This window comes from Salmo salar, chromosome 11 (assembly GCF_965601325.2).
Source record: "Salmo salar chromosome 11, fSalSal1, whole genome shotgun sequence".
Classification (NCBI taxonomy): Eukaryota; Metazoa; Chordata; class Actinopteri; order Salmoniformes; family Salmonidae; genus Salmo; species Salmo salar.
In genome coordinates this window covers 8,700,305-8,723,556 of record NC_138301.1, presented here as the reverse complement: position 1 = coordinate 8,723,556, position 23,252 = coordinate 8,700,305, and the positions used below count along the sequence as shown (strand labels likewise).

The window sequence follows — 23,252 nt, the reverse complement described above, 5'->3', positions numbered from 1 at the left end:
TAATATATATATATATAAAAAAAAAAATGCATGACATGAAAAGTATGAAATGTATGTATTCACTACTGTAAGTCGCTCTGGATAAGAGCGTCTGCTAAATGACTAAAATGTAAATATCCACCCAGTGGTAACACTTCTCAGAGTACAACTGCCTGCACCAGCATTACATTTTAGTCACTTATCCAGAGCGACTTACAGTTAGTGCATTCATTTTAAGATAGCTAGGTGGGATCACCACACATCACAAGCATTGTAAGTACACGTACCTTCAATAAAGTAGCTATCAGCAAAGTCAGAGCTGGTAAGGAGGGGGGGATGTCAAGTGCAAGTGTTGGTTCAGAATAATGTATCTTAGATTCATTTAGCCTCTGCTGTCCTAGCTTCTGGGGGAAGCTAGTTCCACCATTGGGGTGCCAGGACAGAGAAGAGCTTGGACTGGACTGAGTGTTAGCTGCGTCTCTCCAGCCTCTCCCCAGACAGAGGTTACCCCAGCTGCGGGTGCCTGTACCATGGGCATCAATGAACCCTGATGAAGGCCACCCTGGAATTCACGATGAGGGTGCTGCTATACCACTCCCAGAGCAATCAGACCTGACCCTGGTAACTCCTGCTGGGACTGACCAGGAAGGGAACCCTGAAGAAAATTATGAAAATAGTATGTTGTGATGACCATGAGCCCATTTGAAGCCAGACGTGACCCAAGCATCTAAGGATTTGTTCACAGCAGATACTACCCAGTCTGACCAAACTACTGAAGACCCTGGCAAGAGGTACACTAACGGTTTACTCACACTGCATTTATGGTTTTAATGTGTTTGCAGGCAATCAAACTGATCCTCTATCAGTCCAAGTTATGCAGGTAATGGTGGTGATAAAATACCAGTGGTGAAATAAAATGAAAATTAAGGCGGTAAATTCCTAATGTTAGAGGAGGTTATACTTTATTGATCATTATGCATTATTTTCCAGGTTTCAACCGCTCCTGATATGGCTGGCTTCATCCCTGCGCCATGCAATAGTCTGACTTGGTTAAATCCCGAGCCCTTGGGAAATCTTTGGTTTCAGCGATTAAAAATGCAAAAAAGTAAGTGATGTGGTCAACATTTATACACAAATTTGACATGGTCACAATTCTATTTACTTCACTACAGTGGTCAGGGTTTCATCAAAATGTGATCGTTCAAAGATTGTCTTATGAGTTGTTGACCTCAAGTGGTGAATGTATGGAAATACACTTTCGAATCAGTCAGACCTAACCCAACAGGACAGAGTGCGGTAGTACTAAACTCTGCAGGCCAGGTGCCCAGTGAAGCTGTTCTTCCACTGCACACTGCTAGTATGGAGTGGAGCTGATCACATGATCAACATCTACCTGGCACCATGTTTGATGCAGGTTTATATGGTTGATTTGCTTATGTTTTATTTGGAATCTATATAGTTATTGTCAGGCATGGCTGTCAAAGTGGTTCTGGTTGAATTGGCCTATTGTTATATTTTGTAAATTACAAAAATTGTGCAATAACTACAACCACTGTAGTTGAATGCATTCACGTTCACGACGCCAGATGGCAACAAAGTCCTTTTGCAAAGTTCAAATACATTTGCATTAGTGACGTCTTTCCTGCGCCGGAAGTGTCATTCTTAAACGCTGATGCGTTACTTTTATTGAGCGCTCGTCACAGTTGAACGTCAAGCCTGTCTTATAACGGTCCGTCTAAATTGCTCGAATACTGTACAAGTCGATGTCAAAAAAGTACCTACCACGCGTACGTGAAAGGAGCAGCAGCACAGGGATAAGGAACTAATGGCGGTAGGAGAATCTTTGATCTGCGTATGTTTCAGGTTGGGCAGACCGCATAGGATAACGAGTCTACTATGCGTTATAACACCATAGCAACTAACTCACCCTCAGTTATGAGTACCTGTTGACTAATTAATTTAATAGAATGATAAACTGAGCCAAAGTTAGTGAACAAACCCTACACAGCCTGTCTCCATATTGATGCTAGTAAGCTATCTTATGAAGTCCATGCAATGTTGACTACACTAACAGCCTGCCTTTCTAATGCACATAGCCCAAAGGTAAGGTCGGTACTAAAGGCAAGAAGCAAATCTACGAGGGTAATGAGGCGACACTCAAGTTCTACACCAGAGTAATCTTGGGAGCCAACGTAAGACCATCTTCCTTGTCAATGTTACCTTTTGAATGGGAATTGTGACTAGTACAGCACCTGACACTTGTTTCTCTCCCAGGCGATATACACTGCGTTAAACCTCTTGGTCTTCTATAGCTCTTCAACGTTTTGGACATGGGTGAGCGAGTTCATTCTGTGCATGTTATTGACATTGATGGCTCCTCTACTGTTGAGCAGTAAAACTGGGACGATTGCGGATTACTAACTTTATTCGTTCCTCCTTCTCCCTCGCTCCTCCCTTCTTGGTTTCTCCCCCACTGTCTCATTCCCCCTGTCTCTCTTCCTTCCTCCATCTCCTTCTCCCACCCCTGTAGTTTGCACTGGTGTTTGCGCTAGCAGTGTATGTGGGCAGTTACCGCTCCATGACTGCCATGGCCAAAGCAGTGTTTGGTGAGGATGGGAGTCTACTGGACGGAGGAATAGATCTGAACATGGAGCAGGGGATGGCAGAGTGAGTGCTCACACAGCAGCAGTGTTTGTTTCCATGAACATGAGTGCGCAAACATACAGTGTGTGTGTGTGTGATGGGGAGAATTGCTGAGTATTACAGCATGTTCAACATGCCTGTAACAATGGTGCCTTTATCTCCATTCAAGGGTACATCTCTCAAAGCTATAATGGCAGTGTGGTGCGTCATGATGGATTCTTTGTCATTATAGGCATCTGAAGGATGTTATCCTGCTAACTGCCATATTACAAGTGCTCAGCACCATCTCCTCCTACTTCTGGTACCTTTGGCTGCTGGTAAGAGTTTATCCCATACTTGCTGTACCCTCTCTTTGGTTGTTTATTTTCCCTTTCTTATGGACCTCGTTGATCTCCTAATCAATCTGTGTGTGTCAGGCCCCGGCCCGTGCAATGTTCCTGCTGTGGGTGAACTTCCTAGGCCCCTGGTTTTCGGCCGAGACCCCTGGTGCCGCCCCAGAGGAGGTGAATGAGAAGAAGCAGAGACGACAGGAGCGCAGACAGATGAAGAGATTCTAACTTGGCCGACTGCCGCAGTATTTCTATACACAGAATGAATCTAAATACAGACAGCCAGGAACTCAACAGTTAAGTTATTCAGGAGGAACTTTTGATGTGTACCCAAAGACATCCAGGTATGGATAAAGAACTGAACCGGACCCTGTGGGTTTTCCTCTTTCGCCCTATCCCTCATCCTTCCTCTCCCCTATATCCCTATCCCGTTTTCTTTACATCTGGAGAGGAAATCGTCCTTGTTGGGCTGATGACATCATCACCACCAATACATGTCATATACCTTGGCCTGTAATTTGTTTACATTCAATTGTTCATAATCTAGGTCTATGTATCACATCAATTTCATCTGAACTAGTGTAAAGGAGGTGGTGATCTTACCCTATGGCAGACATTTTATTTTAGACACTGCTCATCAGATCACACACTCATGCCCAATTCCAAATAGACAACTAGCAACAACCACCTAGGTGTTACACTAGACCAAGGGGGGCTATTACCCTCCTTTTACAGCTATTTATTTCAGATCTACATGAGGTGCATAGGGTTCGGTGCTAGGTGTTTGGAATTGGGAAGGTTGAAATTAAATCCGGTTGTGCATCGTCCGCAATGCACCGTTTAAAGTCAATGTTCCCGCGGAGACTATATTCACTGTTAATGCTGCATATGTCGGCTCAATCGGAAAGGACGTTTACACTGAACAAAAATAAACGCAACATGTAAAGTGTTGGTTTCATGAGCTGAAATAAAAGATCCCCAGAAATGTTCCATACGCACAAAAAGCTTATTTCTCTCAAATGTTGTGCACAAATTAGTTTACATACCTGTTAGTGAGCATTTCTCCTTTGCCAATATAATCCTTCCAGCTGACAGGTGTGGCATAGCAGAAGCTGGTTAAACAGCAGGGTCATTACCCAGGTGCACCTTGGGCTGAGGACAATGAAATAGGCGACTCTAAAATGTGTAGTTTTGTCAAACCGATGTCTCATGTTTTGAGGGAGCATGCAATTGGCATGCTGACTGCAGAAAGGTCCACCAGAGCTGCTGCTAGAGAATTGAATGTTAATTTCTACCATAAGACGCCTCCAACGTCATTTTAGAGAATTTGGCAGTATGTCCAACTGGCCTCACAACCGCAGTGAACCTGTATGGCTTTGTGTTTGCGAGGGGTTTGCTGATGTCAACGTTGTGAACAGAGTGCTCCGGAGTGGCGGTGGGGTTATGGTATGGACAGGCATAAGCTACGGACAACGTACACAATTGTATTTTATCGATGGCAATTTGAACGCATAGAGATACCGTGACGAGATCTTGAGGCCCATTGTCATGCCATTCATCCACTGCCATCACCTCATGTTTCAGCACTTTACACAATTTCTGGAAGCTGAAAATGGCCCAGTTCTTCCATGGCCTGCATACTCATCAAACATGTCACCCATTGAGCATGTTTGGGATGCTCTGGATCGACATGTACGATGGCGTGTTCCAGTTTCCGCCAATATCCAGCAACTTCGCACAGCCATTGCAGAGGAGAGGGACAACATTCCACAGGCCACAATCAACAGCCTGATCAACTTTATGCCAAGGAGATGTGTCACGCTGCGCTGTGGTCACACCAGATACTGACTGGTTTTCTGATCCACTCCCCTGCATTTTTATTTTTAAAGGTATCTGTGACCAACCGATGCATATCTGTATTCCCAGTCATGTGAAATCCATAGATTAGGGCCAAATGAATTTATTTCAGTTGACCGATTTTCCTTATTTGAATTGTAACTCAGTAAAATGGTTTCATGTTGCATTTATATTTTTGTTCAGTATAAATTGTCTAAATCCGCGATCGGATTGTATCTCGGCCCTGATCATCGTCATCGCTCCCATCCTTCGCAATGCTGAACAAATTATTTGATTACAAACAATAACAATCGTGTATATGCATTAACATTTCAAGTGCATTTCTTCACAGCCTAAATAAGCAAAAGGAAATATACAGTGCCTTCAGGAAGTATTCAGACCCTTGAACCTTTTCCACGTTTTTGTCAATACAGCCTGAATTAAAAGATTTATTAAATTGAGATTTTGTCACTGGCCTACACGTGATTCCCCATAATGTCAAAGTGGGATTGTTTTTTTTTTATTTACAAATTAATTAAAAATGAAAATATGAAATGTCTTGTTGATTATTCAACCCCCTTTGTTATGGCAAGCCTAAATAATTTTAGGAGTAAAAATGTGCATAACAAGTCACATAAGTTGCATAGACTCATTCTGTAGGCAATAATAGTGTTTAACATGATTTTAGAATGACTACCCTCATCTCTACCCCACACATACAATAATCTGTAAGTTCCCTCAGTCAAGCAGTGAATTTCAAACACAGATTCAACCACAAAGACCAGGGAGGATTTCCAATGCCTCGCATAGAAGGGCGGCTATTGGAAAAAGGCCAAATGTTTACAACATTGTAGTTACTCCACAATACTAACCAAATTGACAGTGAAAAGCTGCACAGCATAAAAATATTCCAAAACATTTTTGCAAAAAAGGCACTAAAGTAATAATGCAAAAAATGTGGCAGAGCAATTATCTTTTTGTCCTAAATAAATGTGATGTGTTATGCTTGGGAATGGAATGTTGCTAAGCACAGGCAGAGTCCTAGAGGAAAAACTGGTTCAGTCTGCTTTCCACCAAACACTGGGAGGTGATTTCACCTTTCAGCAGGATAATAATCTAAAACACAAGGCCAAATATACACTGGAGTTGCTTACCAAGAAGACCGTGAATGTTCCTGAGTGGCCAAGTTAGTTTTGACTTAAATCTACTTAAATCTATGGCAAGACCTGAAAATGGTTGTCGAATGTATAGCAATTATCAACAACCAATTTGACAGAGGTTGAATAATTTTTTGAAGAATGGGCAAATGTTGCTCATTCCAGGTGTGTAAAGTTCTTAGACTTACCCAGAAATACTCACAGCTGTAATCACTGCCAAAGGTGCTTCTACAAAGTATTGACCAAGGGGTATGAATACTTATGTAAATTAGATATTTCTGTATTTCATGTTCAATACAGTTGTAGAAATGTCTAAAAACATGTTTTCACTTTGTCAGTATGAGGTATTGTTTGTAGATGTATGAGGGGGAACAAATCTATTTAATCCATCTTCAATTCCGTCTAACACAACAAAATGTGGAATAAGTCAAGGGGTATGAATGCGTTATGAAGGCGCTTTAGTAGTATACCTTTTGTGATGTGTAGCCATCTTGGTGTGAAATCAGTATTTTGTTCTGTTTCTTTCTCCACATCTCCCATATTTGAATAATACACAAATGAAATGGAAGTATATATTGCTGCACTGGCAGCAACTTGTGTAATCAATATGCCTATACAATGTAAGCATGTCAATGCAGGGGTAACATGGTGGTTGTTCTCTTCAGAAAAGTCTGCCTTTTTACGATCAGCCAACAACTATGTAAGCCTAGATATTGTTACTACAAAGTCTTAATGTACATATGATTAAATTGATTTCAGTATAAAAACAACCTGTCTGAGGTCTCATTTTGTCTGTTTTTTTCCCCATAACGATTTAACAATTACATTTACTAGCTTTGATCTGTTATTTCAATGTAGAGAGCAAACATCTGTGCCCAAAAGTCAAAGTATTGTTTGTGTTTTCAATAAAATGTATATTAAAGTAACCTTTTCACGATTTTAAATCAGAAAAACGTAGTGTAAAAGTTTGATAACGTTCAAGTAAAACGAATTTGGGGGGACTTTTATTTGGAAAATTATCCGTATGGTCATGTGACCTTAAAGGCTGTTGCTACATCCATTTTAAAATGAAATTAATGATATGTACACATCCTATAACTTAGAAATGCCTCATGAGCTTAGTTCAACTGCCGTGCTAAATTCGAACCCAAAATATAAGCTTGTTTTATGCCAATGTTTGTAAACACTATAGAGCCTCAAAACATGGTTAAAACTATAATGTTTATATCATGGATGATCAGTCCTTGCATCCATAGCTCTGTCTGTGAATTTGAGTGTGGTTACATTTCTCCAGCCCCATCCTTCCAAAACGGGGTGCGTTGCCCTCTTATTGTTTTAACGGCAGATTGCCGCTTTAATGGAGCTTGCTTCACAATGCTTCCAATTCAAAAAGAGATTGTAAACATTTTTGCACAATCCCTGTATTTCTATGGACCTCATCCTCTGTTCATAGTCTGAACATGAACTTCAGGGCAACACTTAACGCCACTTCGATACCGAAGTTGCATTTTCGTAGCAGGTTAGGAGACTGAACAGGGTTAGGGTTTGTGAAAATGCTCTCCTAACCTGCTACGAAAATGTATTGGTCACGGGTTGCAGGTTTTTGGGCTACGTCTAAATTGCACCACGGCCGTCATGGCCTTTTTCTTAAAAATATATATTTCACTGTGACCTGCTGCTGACTATCAGCTAGTGAAGCAGCCTGTTGCTGAGTCAACCGTGAGTGGTGAGGAAGGCCGGAGGGATAGGTGTATGTTGAGACTGAGTGCTGCAGCTGAGTCACATGAGTGAGAGGAGACAGTCATGACAACTTTTTACCAGTTGTAGGTAGGCTATTTAGATTGTTATTATGGAGACATATTTCCAACCCTCTTTCCATAAAACATATTAATGCGCTAGAACTGATGCGCATCAAGAAATATGGTGACAATGCACCGGAAAACAACTAGGTGCTCTAGAGTGCATTATGCGAATCCTCGGTTCTTGGGTCTGGAGTGCTGCGTGGGTGGAAATGTGAAATGGAAGCTATGGAACTCCCTCGCGTGCTTCTGATATGGCCAAAAGGCCACAATGAAACTGATATCGAACGTGGAGAGTGATACATCCAGGGGTGCAACTTTCGCTGGGGATGGGGCCACATTCTGAAATTGCGTTTTTGTCCCCCCCAGTTTTATCATTGGAACGTGATACAAAACGAGGGAGTGGAGGGCTTTAGGGAGTGGAGGGCTTTAGCTTTCCGATTGGATAAAAAATATATTTATGTGTCCTCCCCACTTCTAAAACCAAAGCTGTGCCACTAGATATGTTGGCCATTAAGTAGCCTATCAAGTTCTATGTAGGCTACTATATCCTACCATTTGATACAATAAATATGTTGAAATGATATCACTGGAGTCATTGCGAATACATTTTTGCCACTTGTGTAGCCTACCTGGGGCTGGCAAACGGATTTAATAAATTGCCTACAACTTCAGTTTGTTGTAGCCTTGTGTTATTATGCAATTATCAATGGCTGTTTAGTTAATGAAGTTGGAAGTTATCCATTGTGAATATTGTCACAGTTCTATCGCAATTGCATCAGATGTTGTTAGAATGCATTATATTGAAGGTAAGTCAGTCAGATTAGGCTACAGGTAAAAAATGTGTATTTAAAACCCGTCTGTTGTTGACAAGCATAGGCCTATTCAGGTAATATCCATAATTAATATATGATTTAAATTAAATTATTAGTGATTTAAATTACAACCCCATCCTCAGTAGACTATTCCAGCAGGCTATTGGGCAACAGAAGCACTTCTTACCTTGAAATTGCCTCACAATTCATGTTAAATAAATAAGTCTGTCAATTTGAATTTAGCAAGCTGCTAAATCGTTCATTTTACATCATGCCTAGGCTACTGTAGGCTATAGGCTACCTGCATATACAGTGGCAAGAAAAAGTATGTGAACCCTTTGGAATTACCTGGATTTCTGCATAAATTGGTCATACAATTCGATCTGAACTTCATCTAAGTCATAACAATAGACAAACACAGTCTGCTTAAACTAATAACACAAACAATGATACGTTTTCATGTCTTTATAGAACACACCGTGTAAACATTCACAGTGCAGGGTGGGAAAAGTATGTGAACCCATGGGTTTAATAACTGGTTTATTCTCCTTTGGCAGCAATAACCTCAACCAAACGTTTTCTGTAGTTGCGGATCAGACCTGCACTGTGGTCAGGAGGAATTGTGGACCATTTCTCTTTACAAAACTGTTTCAGTTCAGAAATATTCTTGGGATGTCTGGCGTGAACTGCTCTCTTGAGGTCATGCCACAGCATCTCAATCGGGTTGAGGTCAGGACTCTGACTGGGCCACTCCAGAAGGCGTATTTTCTTCTGTTGAAGCCATTCTGTTGTTGATTTACTTCTGTATTTTGGGTCATTGTCCTGTTGCATCACCCAACTTCTGGGTGATGTCCTGTTGAGCCTCAATTGGCAGACAGATAGCCTTACATTCTCCTGCAAAATGTTTTGATAAACTTGGGAAATCTGTCGATGATAGCACTTTACAGTTGGGATGGGGTTTTGATGTTGGTGTGCTGTGCCTTTTTTTCTCCACACATAGTGCCTTCCAAACAACTCAACTTTAGTTTCATCTGTCCGCAGAATATTTTGCCAGTAGCGCTGTGGAACATCCAGGTGCTCTTTTAGACGTGTTCAGACGTGCCGCAATGTTTTTTTTTGGACAGCAGTGGCTTCTTCTGTGGTGTCCTCCCATGAACACTATTCTTGTTAAGTGTTTTACATACCGTAGACTAGTCAACAGAGATGTTAGCATGTTCCAAAGATTTCTGCAAGTCTTTAGCTGACACTCTAGGATTCTGCGCTGTGTTCTTGCAGTTATCGTTGCAGGACGGCCACTCCTAGGGAGAGTAGCAACAGTGCTGAACTTTCGCCATTTATAGACAATTTGTCTTATCATGGACTGATGAACATCAAGGCTTGTAGAGATACCTTTGTAACCCTTTTCAGCTTTATGCAAGTCAACAATTCTTAATCTTAGGTCTTCTGAGGTCTCTTTTGTTCGAGGCATGGTTCACATCAAGCAATGCTTCTTGTGAAAAGCAAACTCAAACTTTGTGAGTGTTTTTATAGGGCAGGGCAGCTCTAACCAACATCTCATTGATTGGACTCCAGGTTAGTTCTCTTGACTCCAATTAGCTTTTGGAGAAGTCATTAGCCTAGGGGTTCACATACTTTTTCCAACATACACTGTGCATGTTTAAATGATGTATTCAATATAGACAAGAAAAATACAATAATTTGTGTGTTAGTAGTTTAAGCACACTGTGTTTGTCTATTGTTGTGACTTAAGATGAAGATCATATAAAATGTTATGCCCAATTTATGCAGAAATTCAGGTAATTCCAAAGGGTTCACATACTTTTTCTTTCCACTGTAGCTAACCAAACCATGGCAAAGTTTAATTACAACCATAAAGCCAGATTTTAGTAGGCCTAGCCTATGCCTATTGAAATTACAAGTCAACCTTACAAATTGGCAATTTCTAATGGTTTGTAGTCTTAACATCAGGCATACAATAATGGCACAATTGCCAGAAAATAGCCTAACATTCTTTTGAAGGTTAGCCAAGTGTTTCTTGTACAGAGATTTCGAGATCCTCTGTCCAACTTTCTTCCCTCAAACTCTCCTGTCGGATTTATCCATAGTTATGCACATAAGGTATTATTATTATTTTTTTACAATGAATAGTTATTTATTTTATTGAATCTTTATTTAACTAGGCAAGTCAGTTCAGAACAAATTCTTACTTCAAATCACGGCCTACCATGGACAAACCTTAACCCGGACGGCGCTGGGCCAGTTGTGCGCAGCCCTATGGGACTCCCAAAACTCCGCCTGTTGTGATACATCGAACCAGGGTATCGAACCAGGGTCTATGGTGACGCCTCTTGCACTGAGATGCAGTGCCTTAGACCGGTGCGCCACTCGGGAGTTAAATCGACATCGACTGACGGAAAACGATGTGGCGAGTTTAAAATAAGAGCGAATTATCTTTTCTCTTGCGACATATTCAAATTCCTTTATTAGTCACGTTAGCTGCCAAAAATGATTATTTTGATGGATTTTTTTATTATTTCGTCGATATTCATAAGTTCCTCGACAACGTTATGGGAAAAGTGTTTATTTTCTAAATGTGGCAACTGTTATATTGCTGCTGGAAAAAATGGGCAAGTTTTCAGGCTTTGTGTGCGGGTTTTGAGTAGTCATGTGTCCCCTGAACATCCGGAAGTAAATAAGTGATCTCATCGAAGGCCCAGTTGCTAAGCTGCAAGTGTAGACTGGGTCGCAAGCAGCCACACTAACATGATATCAACAACAAGGACTGAAGGAGCCAGACAGAAAGCAGATTAGTAGTTGGCATCAACTAGCTAGCTACTGATTTCGGTCTTAACCATTCTCTTTTCACCAATCATAGCTAGAGATAGTCTGGTGGCAGTTAGCTTAAAATGCAGGTATGTTCTGTATTATATTTTGCCCTGCCCAGGACGAGCAATCTAAGTAGCTAGCTAATTGAGCTGTTAACGTTAGCAAGTTATGCTAATTTAGCTAGCTAGTAGCTAGCTAATAAAGTTCAAGCAAACTGTTTAACCATCGAAATGGCGTTTACTAGCTGCCTTAGTCATGCCTGTTAGCTAGGTATGACATTTGCCTAAATTGCAGCCCGAAATAACTTTTGTTTGTTTCGTTTAAGCTAGTTAACAGTACATAGCCAGCTAACGTTAGCTAGCTAAGTTAACAGCCTGCTAGCGAACCAGTTTGCTAACCCCAATAGCGTAGATTCGACTATCTATCGTGTAATAATTAGCTGGTTTAAACAGTTTCTATTTTGTTTGCATCCTCCCTCAGCTTCAAGCGAAGCCAACAGGGGACATGAAGCATGAAGTTCACATTTTATATGTCTCTTCTGCCACCATCAACAATTTGTCATACAAAGTATTTCCCCTTTGCCTCTTGTTCTTTCATTGGAGAGAAGCTAAAGGTCTCATCATACAGTCAACACACCTGACGCAGTTCGCTCTGTGTGAATAATAACACTCCTTTGAGTGTTGGATGCCCAAGAATCACCATGGCTGTGGCCAACACAACCAAAACATCATGGAGATTACGTGAGTAGTCTCCATTTCACTCACCCTTTCCAGACCCCAATCTTATTGGTTTCATGGACCCAGAGGTTAATCCTGGTGTGTTGTGGATTGTTTTTTTTGTTCCAGAGGAGATTGTAGCCCACTCCAGTAGTGTGGCGTGTCTGGCCCTGGGGAAGAACTCAGGCCGTCTGCTAGCCACTGGGGGAGAGGACTGCCGAGTCAACATCTGGGCAGTCAGCAAACCCAACTGCATCATGGTACAGACTAGTCAGACCTTTAGGGAAGAAGTGTGTGTGTACAGTTTGATCTCTGCTTATTTCTGCTGCCTGTAACTAAAACTTGTATTTCCACCTCTCTCCCACCTTCCCGTCCCCTCTCCCTTTCTCTTTCCCTCTCTCCCTGTCTCTTTCTCAGAGTTTGACAGGCCATAATAACCCAGTAGAGTGTGTGAAGTTTAATAACTCTGAGGAGCAGGTGGTGGCTGGCTCACAGTCCGGATCACTGCGCGTGTGGGACCTGGAGGCTGCAAAGAGTGAGACTGCATTTCTCCTATATATTGTGTGTATGGGGAGGTTAGGCATGTGGGATGTGGAGATGTTTCTACTAGAATCAACTAGACCTAAGCTACCAGTTCTGAGAATGCCATAACAATGTTTTGCTATCTTATCCCAGTCCTAAGAACTCTAATGGGACACAAGGCCAATATCTGTAGCTTGGACTTCCACCCGTTTGGGGAATACCTGGCATCTGGTTCCATGGACACCAACATCAAGGTGCGTATGTGTGCTGCATGATTGAGTGTTGTTAAGAACTCTACTATGTACAGTACCAGTCAAAAGTTTGGACACACCTACTCATTCCAGGGTTTGTCTTTATTTTTACTATTTTCTACATTGCAGAATAATAGTGAAGACATCAACACTATGAAATAACACATATGGAACTATGTAGTAAACGAAAAAGTGTTAATCAAAATATATTTGAGATTTTTCAAATATGTTTTCCTTGATGACAGCTTTGCACATTTTTGGCATTCTCTCAACCAGCTTCATGAGGTAGTCACCTGGAATTCATTTCAATTAACAGGTGTGCCTTGTTTAAAGTTAATTTGTGGAATTTCTTTCCGTCTTAATGCATTGGAGCCAATCAGTTGTGTTGTGACAAGGTAGGGGTGGTATATAGAAGATAGCCCTATTTTTTTTAAATTCCATATTTTGTCAAGAACTGCTCAAATAAGCAAAGGGAAACAACAGTTGTTCAGAGGAGACTGCGTGAATCAGGCCTTCATGGTTGAATTATTGCAATGAAACCACCACTACTAAAGGACACCAGTAAGAAGAAGAGACTTGCTTGGGCCAAGAAACACGAGCAATGGAAATTAGACCGGTGGAAATCTGTCCTTTTGGTCTGATGAGTTCAAATTTGAGATTTTTGGTTCCAACTGCCATGTCTTTGTGAGACGAAGAGTAGGTGAACGGACGGTCTCTGCATATGTAGTTCCCACAGTGAAGCATGGAGGAGGAGGTATGATGGTGCTTTGGTGGTGACACTGTCTGTGATTTATTTAGAATTCAAGGCACACTTAACCACCATGGCTACCACAGCATTCTGCAGCGATACGCCATCCTATCTGGTTTGTGCTTAGTGGGACTATAATTTGTTTTTCAATAGGACAATGACCCAAAACACACCTCCAGGCTGTGTAAGGGCTATTTGACCAAGAAGGAGAGTGATGGTGCGGCATCAGATGACTTGGCCTCCATAATCACCTGACCTCAACCCAATTGAGATGGTTTGGGATGAGTTGGACTGCAGAGTGAAGGAAAAGCAGCCAACAAGTGCTCAGCATATGCGGGAACTCCTTCAAGACTGTTGGAAAAGCATTCCAGGTGAAGCTGGTTGAGAGAATGCCAAGCATGTGCAAAGCTGTCATCAAGGCAAAGGGTGGCTACTTTGAAGAATCTAAAATATATTTAGATTTGTTTAAGACTTTTTTTGGCTACTACATAATTCCATATGTGTTATTTCATAGTTTGGATGTCTTCACTATTATTCTACAATGTAGAAAATTATCATAATAAAGAAAAGCCCTTGAATGAATAGGTGTGTCCAAACTTTTGACTGGTACTGTATGTGGATTGGTATGTGATATTGTGCTTAAACAGAGTTTTTCTCTTTCAGCTGTGGGATGTACGGAGAAAGGGCTGTGTGTTCAGGTACAAGGTAAGACTTGTGCCTGTGTATAATTTATACCCAACTGAAGAGAACCAAGGTTAGTTATCGGCTAAAGCCCCCCCCCCCCACACACACACACACTGTCTGTGAGCGGCCTGCTGGCTGATTATGTTGGGAGTGGGTCTGCTAATCGGCACTAATTGCTGTGTGTCTATGTCTGGCACCAAGACTAAGCCAGGCATTACAGTGAGACGGTAAACACTATCTTGTCTGGCCTGGGGAGGAGGGGCTGGGGACTGAGCGTCTGGACAGGAGTAGGGGGCCCGGTGTTTATATATCAATTTCATATGGCATAATGTGCTTGTGCAGGGTCACACTCAGGCAGTGAGGTGCCTGGCCTTCAGTCCAGATGGGAAATGGTTGGCCTCTGCTAGTGATGACAGCACCATCAAGGTATGAACCCACCTGCACATTGTCAGAAGCTTGCTTTCACATGTTTCTCATCTCACATGACTGGTCAGTAAACCAGGGCTCTCCAACCCAGTTCCTGGAGAGCTGCCGTCCTGTAGGTTTTCGCTCCAACCCTAATCTAGCGCAACTGATTCTAATAATTAGCTGGTTGATAAGCTGAATCAGGTTTGTTACAACTGGGTCTTGAGCGAAAACCTACAGGACGGCAGCTCTCCAGGAACTGGGTTGCAGAGCCCTATTGTATACTCTCATCCTTATGTTCAGAGGGGTTTTCTACAAAGCAGGATTTTAATGAGTTAGCCAGCTAACTTGGCTAAGTATTCTGACATAACTTTTTTTGGAAAATAAGCTTGAAATGGGCATGTCCTAATTGACTCAACAACCAAAAACACATATCTAAGTTTAACTTTTTTAATGAACCAGAAAATCTATAGTTATTTCTGGTTGTTTATCATAGTCAGCTGGCTAACTAACTCATTGGTCCTGCTTTGTAGTATACCCCTCTGCATAGACGTTCTCCTTCTATAGGCCCAGATCGGGGATCAGCTTACTTGATTCTTAAGGGCAACATCAAAATATTCCTAGCTGTGCCAGTCAGGAACTCATATTGACCTTTGACCTGTGTGTCCTAGCTGTGGGACCTGACTGCAGGGAAGATGATCACAGAGTTTACAGCACACACCGGAGCCATCAACATCATCCAGTTCCACCCCAACGAGTATCTGCTAGCATCAGGCAGCTCTGACAGGTATTGTATCCACACACTCTGGGGTGAAAAATAGTAAATAAATATGTATTACTAAAGTGGAATGCCTTAAGGATGGCTGTGATTTCCACTGGCTTCATCACAGCTCTTATCTGTGTGTGTATGTCTGTTCCCTATAGGACCATCAAACTGTGGGATCTGGAAAAGTTCAAGATGATTGGCTCTTCAGAGGGAGAGATGGGACCAGTCAGGTGAGGGCTACCTTCGCTACTAACAAGTGTGGTTGGCGGGACACCACGATATTAGAAGTTCAGATGCAACTAACATTCTATAGCGTGTATATAAACTATCCCTACATCCTTTTTCCTCTCCCCCATTTCTCTCTCCAGGTGTCTGGCCTTTAACCTGGATGGCTGCTGTCTGTACAGTGGAGCTGTGGACTCTCTCCGTGTGTATGGCTGGGAGCCCGACCGCTGCTTTGATGTGGTGCCAGTGGGCTGGGGCAAGGTGGCAGACCTGGCTATCTGCAACCACCAGCTGGTGTGTGAGCATGACATTACTTTTAAATATTTTACATTGGAGTCATTTAGCAGACACTTATCCAGAACGACTTAGTTAGTGCATTCATCTTAAGATAGCTAGGTGAGACAACCACTTTTCAGTCATTGTAAGTACGTTTTTCCTCAAAATAGTCATCAGCAAAGTCAGTGCTAGTAGGAAAAGACAAGTGCGAATGTTAGTGTGTGTTTTTGTTGTTGTTGGGGGGGGGTTACTTTTAATGTTACTATTACTACGTAACTACTGTGTTACTGCAACCTTTCTTGTGTGTGTGTGCGTGTGAGAGCCATCGGGATCTTATTAAATGACTATTAGGGATTCTTTATGTAGTTCTGTGGCGTCAGCAGGCCAGTTTTACATTTATTACTGTCACTGGAACTGTTACTGTTGCTATTAGTATTACCAATAGCCAACCCCTTGTGTTTTTTAGCTCTACTGTTTCTCCTCCCCCCTCTCATCTCTCTCTCCAAGATTGGCGTGTCGTACAATCTGGCTAATGTTTCGTCCTACGTGGTGGATCTGACGCGGGTGAAGAAGTCTGGCTCTGTGATCCAAGGCGTAATCCAGGACGACCAGCCGCTCACGGAGCCCTCCCCGAAAGGATCCACGCTGCGACGCAACTACGACCGACCCCTGACCACCTGCAGCACACAGAGGTACTGCCCACTTCCAAACGCCGCTGTCCTACTGCCTATGGAGCGAATCCTATCCCTAATGTGAGCTGGGCACGCTTAACTCAGATTTAGTATTTGGCCCTATATGCTACAGAATCTGTTTCGACAAAATCCCCTATGAGTTGATTGAAATCGTCCACTGGTCCACTGTAGGAGAGTTGGTAGAGGATGCCGCTTGCAATGCCAGGCGGCTTCCATTCCTGGGACCACCCATATATGAAATGTATCCACGCTGCTAAATGGCATTATGTTATATAGCAAATACTGCATCAAAACCGCATCCATTAGTTTACGTTGTATCAGTAAGCAGACTAATTGGGGGTGTGCTCTTCCAGGGTAAAGCAGAGTTCTGAGTCAGACCGGCGCAGTCCCGAGGGGGAGAGGAGGAGCCCCAGCAGCGAGGACGAGAAGGAGTCCTCTGCCGAGATCCGTAACCCCGAGGACTACAAAGAGATCTTCCAGCCAAAGAGCGCCATCTGTAGGCTGATATTACACCTTACGTTTTATTGCTATCTATTCAGTGTTCACACTAACAGCAGAATGCATGTATTACTACATTAACATCTAGCAGTGTCTTAATCATTCTTGAATTTCATACTAAAAGTCTCCTTGTTTCCCCCCTTCCAGCTCGCACCCCCCCAAAGAGTGAGCCCTTCCCTGCCCCCTTAGAAGATGGTGAGTCCCTTCTGTCAAGCCGTTAGTGTGAGCAGTATTACATTTGTGTTTGTGATAAAGCTATCACATTGATCTGTTGTGTGTGTGTGTATAAGATGTGTTGCTGTCCTGAGTTTCATATTACAAGTCCTTTTTGTTGTTGTATTTTATTATTTATTACGTAGAAGAACAGAATGGGAGACATGTAATGGAGATGATAAAGAAAGGAAGGGCACAGACAGTCGGTCGAGCTGGGGCTCGAACCCCCATCGTCAAGGGTCATGTTGGGTCCGCTTCACCGGACTCCGGCACTCGTATTCAAGTTCTCTCTCTCCCTCTTCTCTTTTTCTCAGAGAGTTTTGTGGTGAGGGCTAACCAAGGGCTGGTGGAGTTCATGACTCCTATGTCTGACAGACAGCAGGTTTGTACTGTACAGCTGTACTGTTGTATGTGTGACTGATATGTCTTTGTAATGCTCGAGTGTGAATGTGGGATTGTCTCGGTCTGTGTGAGTTTTTCTATGTAAATAAGTTAGATTTGTTTTTAATGTGTGTGTGTGTGTGAACTGCAGCCCGGCCAGTTGAAGAACCTTCCAGTGGCATCGTCCACTCCGGTCCTGAGGGTGGAGCCTACCGTGGTCGCCACGGCACCCTGTCCCATCCCAGCGGTAACCGCACGACCGCCGACTAACCACCCCCCTGCACCCCACCCAGCCCCCCCACCGGTCGTTGCTATGGCGAAGGCCAAACCCCAGCCCAGCGTCATCCTCTCCTCCAGGAATGAACCAATAGGACTCAACGTGGGAGATTTCCTTCCTGTGAGTGTGTATATACATGCATAGCACACACAAACACAATCTTGTTTGTTTCATTTCCCATGGAGAAATTTCACTCAAGACATCACAATTTGTATGGTTAAATTCAAATGTATTTATGATTAATAACAAAACTGTACTGCCGACGCCAGTAGATCAGAGTGGAATAGTACAGTTCTATTATTAGCCTCTGACATCACCGAACACCTCTGCCATCTCCACTGTCTTTAACTTTAGACTTTCTTCTCTACCACAAGCCCCATAAGATAAACTGGGTATAGAATGAAATGGAACACAAAGTCATTTAATATATATCAACATGTAAAATCAGCTCAACGTGGAACCTACCATAGCAGTACAGTTTAAATTTACTCAAATGATCGTCACCCAGTTTATATTGAGGTACGCGACAAAAACAAGATGGCCACCTTTTTTTTTAAATAGGTTTTAACACATGCGCACAGAAATGGAATTGACACCTAACTTTATGTAGGTTTAGGTATGATTCAACAGGTGGGTGGATTTACCAGGTTATATACGTTTGTAACTCTCTCTGTCCTAGCCTGCTCGTAACAACCGACCCAGTGTGCTGGGTGACGACGAGGCTCTGGCTCAGATCAGAAAGGGCCATGACACCATGTGTGTGATGCTCACCAGCCGACACAAGAACCTGGACACCATCAGAGCTGTGTGGGGCAGTGGGGACGTCAAGGTATGGCACTTAACACACACTGTTCACATTGCTCATTAACCCCATGCTCAAGATTCAGGCAGTGTTAACATCACTTGAAATAAATAGTTGACTTTCAATGTTAAACTCTGACAACGACGGACAATCCGTTTTGATTGATTAGCTGTTTGTGGCGTCAAGTATGGAGCGATGTTACTGGCTGCCTCTAGGTGTTTTTTGAGTGATTGTGATTGGTTGCTGCTCTGTCTTCAGACCTCCTTGGACTCTGCGGTCTCGATGAAGGATCTCTCGATCGTCGTGGACATCCTCAACATCGTTAACCTCAAACCGTGAGTGGAAACACGTGCAGATCTTATTTGGCTGAGGAGGCCATGCGTATACTCACTGTCTCTCTTGGTGTTGGTGAGAGTACCATGAATGTCCCTTCTTAAGTGACATTAAGTCATTTGACCTGTCCCCCAGGTCGCTATGGAAACTGGACCTATGTACCTCTATCCTGCCCCAGATTGAAGAGCTGCTGCAAAGCAAGTATGAGAGGTGAGACAGCAGAGATGAGTGATAACAAGTGTGTGTGTGTAAATGTGTATTAATCCATCTCTCTCTCCCCGTGTGGTCAGTTACGTGCAGACGGGTTGCACCTCTCTGAAGCTGATCCTGAAGCGTTTCTGGCCTCTCATCTCAGACACGCTGACAGCACCCCCTTCTGTTGGAGTGGATATAACACGGGAGGAACGGTGAGTTTTCAGCTCCATCTAACTGTAGTGTGTGTTAAAGCAATGGTCACTAATCCTGGTCCTGGAGAGTTACGCTATGCAACCCATCACTAAAGAACCATTTTTTAAGGGTTCTAGCTCTGTATTCATCCAATATTGCTCAGACTCTACCACAGTGAGGCAGGCCATTGCATATTGTGAATGAATGGTTTTTGTGTTTGAGCCCAGCCACCAGAAGTGCAAGGCATGCTACAAGCAGCTGAAGAACCTCAGCGACTTGGTGAAGAACAAGGCCGACCAGGTGGGTCGCCACGGCAGCGCCTTCAAAGAGCTGCAGCTGCTCATGGCTCCACTGGACTACTGACAGTCGACTATGCAACTAGTGACACGCACAGATTCCTCAATGGCTGAGCACTGTGCTGTGAGGACTCAAGTCTGACTGACAGACGCATTCTGTCATCCACCTGAGTGGTAAATCGGGGGACAATCACAGATTCACACTGCGTGTGGATGGACTGAAGCAGTGGACTCAAGAGACCGGGCAGGATAGAAGTCCATGTTAGAACTCGGCTCCTATTTAAACACTGGGCACTTATGATTCCTTAATCTGTATGTGAAACACACACACACGATTCGTAATTCCTCACGCACACAAAACACCTATGACACACAGACCTGACTAGGGCCAGGTTTCAATCCGATCGTGGGTTATAGGCGGTGCGGCTTTTAAAAAGCAATGTTCACGCGGAGATCCTATTCACCATATGTCGGCTCAATCAGAAATTGCCTTTAAAAGCTGCAATACCTGTGTTCAGGTGCACAGTGATTTCTATTTAAATATTCTCTCTAGATTCTGTACCTGAGATGTCAACCCTAGATGCACTATTTGGAAGTATTGTTAACGCAAAAAATGTTTTTCAAATAAAGTCTAGTTTTAGGCATGTTTCTGGAATTGAAAGGAACAACTCTTGTTAAGATGTGTGTAATTCCACTCCAGAGAGAAGCACTGTTCTAGCTATTTGAGAAGGTACTGTTTGAAAGGCGCTAGTCTATCCACCACTCCAGTGTGAAGGCCTCGATATTACCTGGTCAATTTAATGGATACTCTAACGTTTTAAACTGGAAGGCAGTCGGGACCATTCTAGCAGATACATTTCAACAACAGGCATCATAGTATTCATGGGAGAAAAAAAAAAGCTTTTTGGTTAGGTTTAAAATAACAGAGATTGTAGGATTTATTTCAAAAAGTTTTGCCGGGATGTCACGTGTCCTACTAATCAGTATGAAATGACTATTCGATCAAATAAGGCATTACATTTTTTTGTTAACCAAATTGGACTCCATGCAACCTGCAGGAGAAGAAACAACCACCAAGAACTCAGTCTGGCTTTAAACAGAACTTTCAAGAGTAGTAGTAGAATGCACAAGGTGTCATTTTGAAATTGGGTAGTGCATTATCAGTTCTTTTCATTGCATACATTTACCCAGAGCAACTTACAGTAGCAATTAAATGCTTTGCTCAAGGGCACCGACAGATTTTTCAGCTCGGAGATTCGAACCAATGATCTTAACCGCTGGGCTACCTGCCACATAACTTATAAAGAGCGCTTTAAGCTATCAGAAATGTCCAGCTAAAGATTTTTTGTCACTCATATCACAATTGCAAGACAATTAGCTTTAAAACTGCACCATATGACAGTGTTGAATTGCAGGAAATAAGCTTTAAACCTGAAAAATTCTCAAAACCAACGAGGTGTGAACAGTGCTTGTCCCTATTTAGAAGTGGCGTTTGTGGGGGCCCCCTAGTGGAAAAGTTTGGGAACTCCTGCTCTATACAACGCTATGGCTGCAACCATCCTGAACCAGTTGGTCAAAGAGCATTGTCCCGAGTAGGTGTAATACAACCTACCATTTTAATAAACGGTGATGAAAGAACCACGAGAAAGCAGAGTATTTCTAGAGACCTGTGCTCTATAGAGACAGCATAAGAAGGCCGAGTTTCATTTCGTATTGAGTGTTTATTAAAAAAAGGGTGTACAAAAACAAGACTGCCGCAGTAGGTTTCTACAACAACAAAGACAAAAGCAAGTAGATGCCCATCAACAACCAACACGATGCAGCGTGTCCTCAATGTTCCTCGGACATCCTGGTATTGGAGGGAACATTGGTTTAATATTGAAGACACACGGTCGATTAGCTGATATGTATTGATCGATCAGCCGATCAAAATGTACAAAGCATTCCTATTTACACAATGCATTTTCAAACACAGTTCACAAGCTTAATCACTCCCTCAGGGGCAGTAGTGTCTGTTCCGTTGTCATTGGTTGCTTGTGGTCAGCCATAGGGAGTAGGATAAAGCTGTCCTGGATGTGGATCTAGGGTCAGTTTTGTGTTGATGACCTTAGAATTTGGGTAGAATAAACTTATCCTAGATCTGTGCCTCTGGGCAACTTCAACCGGCAGCATCCAATAACAGGAATGGCATATCCTGTCTGGCAGGGAGTTTGAATCGTCTAGCTTTATTCACTCGGTACAAGAAACACGACAACATGAACGTTTCCATGCAGTGCTGAGGCGGCTCTTTATTGCCCTGGAGAAATCTAATCTAAAACACGAACGGCTACACAGGAAGTTAAACGCTCTCTGCACTCACGTCTCTTATTGCTTGCGACCTACAGGGCAAAAGAAGCCCAGCTCCATATCTGTAGAGTACCCTGATTGGATGAGGGGGAGAAAGTGTGGAAGGAGACCAGGATGGAACCCTTGTAACCCCCCCCAAAAAAACAATGGAGTCTAAAGGGATAAAAAAAAATCTCAAACGCACAGATATATACTGTATATGCATATTATCATAATCCGTAACTGGAGCATTGTTATAAAACACATCAAGAAGATATCAGCCTCGTTTAAAGTGCATTTTTACCCAGAAATACTGTGATTGGAAGAGCTATACTGTTAATGGATGAGGGGACGAAGGGAGTGGTTAGCACTAAGGGTGTGGCGTTATTGTGAGGGGTGGGGAGAGGAAGTACATTGGCCAATGGGAGAATAGATCACAGGCCCAGTTGAAGGGTCAAGTTGTTCTGGGCTGTGAGGAGTATAGGGTTTCTTTATGAGAGTTGTTTTTAGGACAGGGGCCTGTGTTACTCTCAGGTGCTCCTCCCCTTTGGCCCCTAGTCAGCTGTGGAAGACAGACAGGTGTGTCCTGTGTGTTGTGTTCCTTGAGGGGTATAAACGAGGACACGTAGTTAAGATATGGGGGGGGGGGCTGTACAACAGTCCTGGCTAAAATAAACACCTATCCATTCCTTTCAGCTATCAGTGGTAATGAAGAAATGGAGACTTGGAGGCCATTTTAGAGCATCGGGACAGCGTCTTGGTATGGGCCTTACATGAGGGTCAAAGTTCGTATCCCCCTCTTCATCCCTCTGCTGTTCAAACAGCTCAATAAATTAAATGTCACCATTCTCTCAATCTGATAATCTGTCTAGTCCAGTTTCTCTCACCCATTGGCTGAGTGAGATCAGCAGAAGGAGATAGAAACTCTCTGCTTTGGGAACAACCTATTGGTGGGTCAAGGTGCTGGTTTAACACCCTCCTGTTCAGAAGGCCCAATGGCTGACTGGGTCCGGGTTCATTCTGGATCCATTGGAGCCTTCAGACAGTTTCAATCGTCCTGTAGGGAAGAGT

The 23,252-nt window shown here is 42.9% G+C and overlaps 3 protein-coding genes across 9 annotated transcripts in view; 2 read left to right on the top strand and 1 right to left on the bottom strand.

Annotated features, from left to right (window-relative positions):
• The first annotated feature begins 1,633 nt into the window (after positions 1-1,633).
• LOC106561916 (transmembrane protein 208) lies at positions 1,634-6,714 on the top strand. Its single transcript, XM_014126287.3, has 6 exons — positions 1,634-1,810; positions 2,076-2,171; positions 2,254-2,313; positions 2,510-2,646; positions 2,855-2,939; positions 3,039-6,714. The coding sequence occupies exons 1-6, from the start codon at positions 1,805-1,807 to the stop codon at positions 3,177-3,179; spliced, it is 525 nt and encodes a 174-aa protein (XP_013981762.1). The 5' UTR covers positions 1,634-1,804; the 3' UTR covers positions 3,180-6,714.
• Positions 6,715-10,853: 4,139 nt separating this feature from the next.
• Positions 10,854-20,524, top strand: LOC106561915 (katanin p80 WD40 repeat-containing subunit B1). The gene is made up of 20 exons (XM_014126284.3): positions 10,854-11,470; positions 11,992-12,124; positions 12,230-12,360; positions 12,518-12,635; positions 12,776-12,876; positions 14,285-14,326; positions 14,648-14,731; positions 15,382-15,497; positions 15,635-15,706; positions 15,845-15,995; positions 16,485-16,669; positions 17,023-17,165; positions 17,315-17,362; positions 17,695-17,762; positions 17,913-18,158; positions 18,718-18,867; positions 19,099-19,175; positions 19,309-19,383; positions 19,464-19,580; positions 19,788-20,524. Exons 2-20 carry the CDS (start codon positions 12,085-12,087, stop codon positions 19,921-19,923), a joined length of 2,100 nt encoding a protein of 699 aa, XP_013981759.1. The 5' UTR covers positions 10,854-11,470; positions 11,992-12,084; the 3' UTR covers positions 19,924-20,524.
• Positions 20,525-21,557: 1,033 nt separating this feature from the next.
• LOC106561914 (kinesin-like protein KIFC3) overlaps positions 21,558-23,252 on the bottom strand; it is a 67,208-nt gene continuing 65,513 nt past the window's right edge. For all 7 annotated transcript variants that reach the window (XM_082957706.1, XM_082957702.1, XM_014126275.3 and 4 more), the window contains one exon: positions 21,558-23,238. In XM_082957706.1, coding sequence (XP_082813832.1) covers positions 23,165-23,238 — 74 coding nt within the window. In that variant the 3' untranslated portion in view covers positions 21,558-23,164. The remainder of the gene's footprint in view (positions 23,239-23,252) is intronic.

What these genes read in the sequence shown, in the direction of transcription:
- LOC106561915 (XM_014126284.3), top strand. Translation starts at nt 12,085, where the DNA reads ATGGCTGTGGCCAACACAACCAAAACATCATGGAGATTAC. An exon ending in GCAAACCCAACTGCATCATG is followed by an intron (nt 12,361 to 12,517) that starts GTACAGACTAGT and finishes TCTCTTTCTCAG; the next exon opens with AGTTTGACAGGCCATAATAA. An exon ending in GGACCTGGAGGCTGCAAAGA is followed by an intron (nt 12,636 to 12,775) that starts GTGAGACTGCAT and finishes ATCTTATCCCAG; the next exon opens with TCCTAAGAACTCTAATGGGA.
- LOC106561916 (XM_014126287.3), top strand. An exon ending in ATGGAGCAGGGGATGGCAGA is followed by an intron (nt 2,647 to 2,854) that starts GTGAGTGCTCAC and finishes TTGTCATTATAG; the next exon opens with GCATCTGAAGGATGTTATCC. An exon ending in TCTGGTACCTTTGGCTGCTG is followed by an intron (nt 2,940 to 3,038) that starts GTAAGAGTTTAT and finishes TGTGTGTGTCAG; the next exon opens with GCCCCGGCCCGTGCAATGTT.